This window comes from Poecilia reticulata, chromosome 1 (assembly GCF_904066995.2).
Source record: "Poecilia reticulata chromosome 1, P_reticulata-male-v2, whole genome shotgun sequence".
Taxonomy (NCBI): domain Eukaryota; kingdom Metazoa; phylum Chordata; class Actinopteri; order Cyprinodontiformes; family Poeciliidae; genus Poecilia; species Poecilia reticulata.
In genome coordinates this window covers 33,496,315-33,503,612 of record NC_088830.1, presented here as the reverse complement: position 1 = coordinate 33,503,612, position 7,298 = coordinate 33,496,315, and the positions used below count along the sequence as shown (strand labels likewise).

Genomic DNA, 7,298 nt, shown 5'->3' with positions numbered 1-7,298 from the left:
AAATCTGCCAGAGAGTTAGAGGGAGTCGGCCGCGAGATCAAGAAGAATTAAAACTGGTGCAAGTGTCTCCTGTGAGAGGGGAGGGATGCAGCAGACAGGCGGAGAGGGAGATTAAAGAACGAGAGGAAGAAAGGAAGAGATGAGGAGGAGAGAGACGGGAGAACTTTTGACTTTTTGAGTTAAGAAAATACCAGAGGCCAGTTGAGGGCAAATGGGGAGGAACCGATATGAGAGGGAAGGATTTAATGAGTGGAGGGAGAAAAGGTGAAGCTGAGGGCAGAAAGGGCAAACAGTCAGTGCCTAAAGATGGATGTTTTTCTTTTAAAGTCCAGAAAATAGCAGGATAGATCACCTCTGACTGAACCCAGAGCCTATTGAACGGCTGCCCGAGGAATTAATCCAGGTTAAGATCCGGTTCATGCTGATGCACAGATTCTCAGCGCCGGCCGTCCAGAAACAAGCAGCACTTTCTAAAGACTGTGGCGTCACGTCCAGTTCTTCAGGATGTTTTCTAAAAGGCTCCGACTTCTTGGACAGGATTAACTTTTTAAGTGTTTAATAAAAACCAAATAAACCAGATTTCCATTTGTGTCTGTATTGTTCTAGTCCAAGCACTAAAACCATAAGCTCAGGTTTGGAAAACATGCCGTTTCAAAAGCCTCTCCATTATTAGGTCGCAATCGATATGCACTGCCCCGTTGCCTAGCAACCCCAGGGGAGCTCCGCCCACTTCAGTTTTTACAGACAAGCGTTTGGTTTTACCGCTCTATGCTCTGTATTCACGGTCAGAGATGTGCTTCTGTTGGCAGGTATGTTAGCTGTATAAACCGAGTTTGAACATTGAGCTTGGGGGCGTGGCCAAGAGCAGCTTATTTGCATAAAAGTGACAGAAACCCCGAAACAGCTCATTCGGAAAGGAACTCCAGTTGGGTCTGGGTCCAGTTGGGTCTGGGTCCAGTTGGGTCTGGGTCCAGTTGGGGCTGGGTCCGGTTGGGTATGGGTCCAGTTGGGTCTGGGTCCAGTTGGGTCTGGGTCCAGTTGGGTCTAACACAGAGTCTGGCTCCGATCTGTGCTACATTCAGGACAAACTGCTGGGCTAAGAGTAGCTGTGCAGAAACCTGGTGAGTCAGTGTGAGCCTCTGTTGTCTGCTCCCTCCAGGCCCGTCCAGTTTCAGTTTCTGTTCCTGTTTCCAGAAGCTTCTTGACTGACGGGTCGGCCACACCCTTAATTGGCTCAGAACTCCCTGAGGTCCAATTTGGGCCGATTGGGCTCTTTGTACTGTCCAGCATCAGTGGGAGTCCTGTCAGGAAGACACTGATCCCTCTTCAGAGCTCGGACCCCGTCACACACACACACACACACACACACACACACACACACACACACACACACACACACACACACACACACACACACACACACACACACACACACACACACACACACACATACACACACACACACACACGCACACACACACACACACACACACACACACATACACACACACACACACACTGTGGCAAAGTGAACAGCCCACAGAGCTTTTGTTGATATTCAGTTGAACCAAAATGACGCTCAGCAGCAGCTTCACCCGATGCTTTGACTATACCGTCTGGGAAGTTACACAGTCAAATATTAACATCAATAATTTAGGCTGTAAGAGAAAAAAAAATGTGTTTTTATATTTTCACCATGTCATTCTTTCATTCATAAATGTCACAGTTTCAAACTAAATGTTTACTTCGAAGATAAATCTTTAACAAGCTAGATAAATATTTCATTTGGGGCTAAATATATAGATTACAAACAAAACATTTTGTCCCAAACTAAATATTTAACTTGCCAAATATTTAGTTTGTAAGCTGAATATTTATTTACAAAGCAGACATGAGCTGAACTCTGCAGTCAGACAGACTGTGCTGCCGTTGTGTACATGCAGGCCGCACTAACGAGATAACAGCTAGTAATGAGTTTTAATAAAGCTGCGCCTGAGGAGCGGCGCTGCGGCCTGGAGCTCATTGTGAGGCGGCGAACGCTGCCACTAATCAGCCGCAGAGCCGCAGCAGGCCTTCACGCTGCGATGTTCCAGGCAACAAGTAGACATCCCGTATTAATGGCGTTCCCGGGAAGACGTGTTAGCTAAGCTGCAGGCTGAAACACTTAAAGCAGAATTAATGTGATCCGAAGCAGCAGGTCCTGCCCCGCTTTCCGCTTCTCTCAATCAGCCGGGCGACACTTTCTCTGTCCCGAGTCCACTAATCCAATCAGGAGGGTGATTGCACTCTTTCCCTCCATCCAGTGATATCTAAAAAAAACAGCCTGAGCTAACAAAGTCCTGAAGTCCAACTTTTGTCCTGATATGACGGCATTACATTCATCCATGTGCAACATGGACGACGGGTCTTAAAACCCCCAAATGCACTTATTTTTAACGCCTCATCAGGCACAGCTCCTCTGTGAACTCATAATCTGTTGAACGGGAGAGAAATATTACTTGGCATAAAAAACTATGAAAGCCTGCTGCCTTTCAGGGACAATTAGCTTCGCAGCAAACTGGACTTTCTGTAGCGTCTCTGAGTCAAAGAGTCACAGCAGCCATGTTTGTCCTGAACAAATGAGATCCTCCTGCAGCTGCACATCTGTGAAATTAATACTAAAAATCCTGCTAAGAAAGTCCATTAAAGTGTCCACAGTGATTCTTCACAGAGTGAGAGCAGAGCTTCACAGGTGGTTGGTCTCTGGACGAACCTGCAGTCAGCGACCCGACGCACAGAAACTCTGGAGTCCAACAGGCAATAAATCAAACCTCCTGACCCAGTTCTGTTCAGACTCTGGTTTTTGAAGCATAAATACTGATTATCGCTGCGTTAATTTACCCACAGACCTGATCCGACTCTCCCTGCACGAGTGCAGATCAGGAGTTTAGAGCATCGTGGAAAAGTTCAATATGTTTTAATACGTTTTTCACTCATAGAGTGAAATATTTAAGCCTAAACTTCATGTTATTTCGCTGATTCTTATAGAGGATTTTAAAGTAAAATATGACATTAGATCAATAAAAATTATATTTTATGTTTCTGTAAAGTGTTTATTTCTGTTCACTAAATCTTTGCATGAAATTACTACAACTCCTCTGCAGACCCCACACAAGCTGGACACAAACTGTTCATACGTTTTCCAGCAGGTCGGCGCTGCAGAGCGCAGTTTGCTAAATGTTTGCTTCTCCAGAAAACAGCAGAGTCTGTCCACCATCCACACAATGAGAATAAAATGGCTTCACACTTTAAATCCAGAGATTTTTTATTCTTTTACATGCGGCTTCCCTTGACTTATGTAAATAGTGGGAGAACTTCTGTAATGGCTGACTGCTCCATGCACACACAAAGAACCGTGAAGGACATTTGCATTCAGTCTATGATAAGCCCTGAAAATTCAGACCAACGCTGCGTTTTGGCTGAATATCAATATCTTGGAATACATGCAAGAAAAATGAAGCTTCTCTGTTTTTAAAGACGGGAAAAAATACAACTTTACATTTGCAGTTTCAGCCGATTTAATGTTCCGGATGTTACCAGATTTATTTCCATATCATTATAAGTGAAATCCCAGGAGAGTTTGGGCCTCAAAGCCGACCGGAACGTCGACTGTTTGGAAACTGATTTCCTCTCATGGAGCGTTTACCAGAACTTCAGGTTCAAACTTCCTGTCTGAACCCGAAGCCCTGGTCCGGTCCGGACCCCAGGGGCCTGTTGGAGGAGGAGAACCCGAAGCCCTGGTCCGGTCTGGACCCCAGGGGCCTGATGGAGGAGGAGAACCCGAAGCCCTGGTCCGGTCCGGACCCCAGGGGCCTGACGGAGGAGCCGAACCCGAAGCCCTGGTCCGGTCCGAACCCCAGGGGCCTGGCGGGGGAGCAGAACCCGAAGCCCTGGTCCAGTCCGGACCCCAGGGGCCTGATGGAGGAGCCGAACCCGAAGCCCTGGTCCGGTCCGGACCCCAGGGGCCTGATGGAGGAGGAGAACCCGAAGCCCTGGTCCGGACCCCAGGGGCCTGATGGAGGAGGAGAACCCAAAGCCCTGGTCCGGTCCGGACCAGGGCCGGACCAGGGTGATGGGGAGCACAGAAGAGAACAGAAATAACTTTATTGTTCCCACACATGGAACAATAAAGTTAAAGATAAAAATATAATCAATATGAATAACAGACTCTAAAGTCACTTTCTCACTTTCTTCTTCTACTACTCTCCAATTTGCATAATTATTTCTCAAACTGGTAATTTATGGATCTTTTCTCATTATTTTTCATCTACATCTGGTCGGGCGTTCTGATTGGCTGAGATAATTTGTCAGTTTTCCATAACTTGTTATTTTTCATTATGACCGATGGATCAGTTATTCTGCTTCTTCTGTGCCTCGGCTGTTTTCTCAACTCTCCAGTCTGCTGTGGCTGCTGGTACTGAACCAGGTCCTGGTTCTGGTTCTGGTACTGAACCAGGTCCTGGTCCAGGTTCGGGTCCAGCTACTGGTCCAGGTCCAGCTCCTGGTTCTGGTCCAGCTCCTGGTCCAGGTCCAGGTCCAGCTCCTGGTTCTGGTTCAGGTCCTGGTCCTGGTTCTGGTCCAGCTCCTGGTCCAGGTCCTGGTCCAGGTTCTGGTCCAGCTCCTGGTCCAGGTTCTGGTTCTGGTTCTGGTTCTGGTCCTGGTCCAGGTTCTGGTTCTGGTTCTGGTCCTGGTCCAGGTCCAGGTCCTGGTTTTGCTGGAGGTTTCTTTCTGTTTAAGGAGGATTTTTCCTCTCCACTGTCGCTGCATGCTCAGTGAGAGATTTTCATGAGCTGATTGTCGCCCCCTGCTGGTCAGGAGGAGAGAACGCTGCAAGTCAAAGATGTTCTGCTGTTTCCTCAGACAGAAACTTTTTAATCTCATTTGAATAATGAACTGACTGATAACTAGAATAAACTGGAATGTTTGTAAAGTGACTTGAGATGATCTTTGTTGTGAAATGGTGCTATACAAATAAACTGAATTTAATTCAATTATGGCAAATTCACAGTCAAATAAATGTGTAATTTAGTTTGATGATTAAAAAGAAAGATCTACTAACCATGGATGGAGTAAAGAACAAGGGAAGCTCTGGGGTGAGTCAGTTTGCTCTCACAGCTTTATCTGCCCAGTTATTCGTTTCCTGAAGGAGGGAGGCAGAGTGAGGCTGAAACTGTTTTTATTTTTTGCATTCATAAGCAGTCAGTCAGGTGGATGAATAGGAGATAAGTTTGGCTCTTCCCATTTCTGCGGTTAAATGCAGAGGGAAGACTCCGGCGTCGAAGGCGGAATGAGAAACGGGACAACAATAGTTCTGCACAACAATCGTCCGCCTGGCTGATGGACCCGTTTAGCCACAGGCCGACACATTCTGCAGACAATTACCTGCGCCGCCTTTAACCATCTTCCTCACACTCAGCGCTGCACAATGCTACAGACGCTTTCCCTCCCCAGGCTTTGCTGCCTTTGTCAGTTGGGCAAAAGAAGATTGAATCAGTCGAGATATCAAGTCGAAGCGCTGCCAAAGGAATCGTTTCGCAATTTGCCTGAACAGATGATGTGTGACTCCTGCCAGAGGATTTCATTACTAATCTGATTTCATCCCCCTGGGGATTCGGCGTCCTGCCAATTAGACAAGCACACTCCAGAAAGTAAGTGCACCCTCAGTGGAGGCCCTCAGGACATGATAATCTGACTCTGGCTGTGTCTTAAGGTGAGTGAATGAAGCATCACTCAGCAGCCTTTAAAACTCACAATCATCATAGGAAGTAGGTTAGCACCCAAGGTTAGCACCCAAGGTTAGCATCCAAGGTTAGCATCCAAGGTTAGCATCCAAGGTTAGCATCAGTAAAGTTTAGTTTTAGCACAATCTGCTTTCCTTCGTTTCTTCAGTTCATCAAAGTTTGCAGATAATAAAGAACAGTTGGACAGATAGATTCAAAATATTGATAATATTGATACCAGATTTGTATCGGTATCTTCTGTGGTAATATTGATGCTTTAGTTTCTGATTCTCTCTTGAGATTTGATCTTTGTATTGTGTTGTAGTCTCTGGTTTTGCTCTCAAATTATTATTTTTTGCTCTTTGTTTACTCTGTAAAAAGTAAAAAGTTCACAAAACTGGTTTTGTTTTTCTATCATTTCTGTTCATTAAGTTATTTTATAGGTCCGATGTATAAAACGTAACTTAATAATGTATCGTTTCGCATTGCATCATGACCTTGGCTCTGTATCAGATTAATTCCTCAATATGCAGCATTGCAGACGTTGAAGTTCTGGATGTTGGTTCTGATTCTTGTCCTTTTCGTCTGGTTCTGCTGGTTCTGGTTCTGGTTTGGGGTCAGACTCTCTGCTCCAACAGAGACTCGTCTGGCTCTCGGCTCCTCATGCAGAAATTAGGAGATCCTCACCTAACATGCTCTTCCTCAGAGTTTCAGGCATGGGAACATGCGCAACAAGAGTTTTCACATTTCCACACCGCAGGACACATTAATGCGAACGATGAATAAAAACTACAAGATGCTAAAAAATGGTTTCTTTCTGCATGTTTCCCCATTTAGCGGCACACTTTAAAGGGCTTTTTGCACAAAAGCAACATCTTGTTTACGGCACAAATAAACCTGTGAGGATCGTTTCAGTAAAACTCCTTCATTTGAAAAGATGCCGGAGATCCGACTGCTCTTTGTGCTTCGGCTCTTTGAGGCAGGAAATCCTCAACTTCTTCATCATCTTCACCTCCAACATCACTTCATCTATCAAACTGCCATCAGTCATCTTCCAGGAGAAATTCATCGGCCCTGACATTATCTCTACCCTCATTTGGCTTGGAGTTTCCTGCCGCTAACCTACTGTCATGTATTCAGCCTCATAAAACTGACAATAACTCAGCTGAGCAAATCTGCAAGAAGAAAATCCCTCGAGGTCACAGTTTAGTAAAATTATTTGTTTATTTGTTCTGGGTAAATGTTTGGAATGTAAAGTAAAATGATGCATCATCTCCTCATCGATGGAAAGGTGGTTAATAAAATGAATAATGAATCTACAGAGGTCTGTCCTCTCCAGGCCTCCCAGAGAGACTGAAGGTTGGAGCCAGTCTCTGGTCCTTTCTCCTGACCACAGTGACCATCGTGTCTCCAGTCCAGGTGTTTTCATCATGTCGGCCTCATCCAGCCTTCTGCAGCTCTTCATCTCCTCCTGCCGTTTCTGCTGCCAACTAGAATCAATCTGAAAATTTTCCTCGACTGTTTTCTGTGAACAAAACC

At 45.6% G+C, this 7,298-nt stretch overlaps 1 protein-coding gene across 2 annotated transcripts in view; it reads right to left on the bottom strand.

Annotated features, from left to right (window-relative positions):
• Nucleotides 1-3,324: 3,324 nt before the first annotated feature.
• LOC145553115 (uncharacterized) overlaps nucleotides 3,325-7,298 on the bottom strand; it is a 5,756-nt gene continuing 1,782 nt past the window's right edge. Inside the window, exons 2-3 of one of the 2 annotated variants that reach the window (XM_081611751.1) lie at nucleotides 5,099-5,179; nucleotides 3,325-4,031 (exon numbers count right to left, since the gene is read on the bottom strand). In XM_081611751.1, the coding sequence (XP_081467877.1) occupies nucleotides 3,699-4,031; nucleotides 5,099-5,101 (336 nt within the window). In that variant the 5' untranslated portion in view covers nucleotides 5,102-5,179 and the 3' untranslated portion in view covers nucleotides 3,325-3,698. Of the gene's footprint in view, nucleotides 4,032-5,098; nucleotides 6,068-7,298 lie in introns of those variants that run through there. The other variant, XM_081611755.1, reaches the window with a different exon arrangement.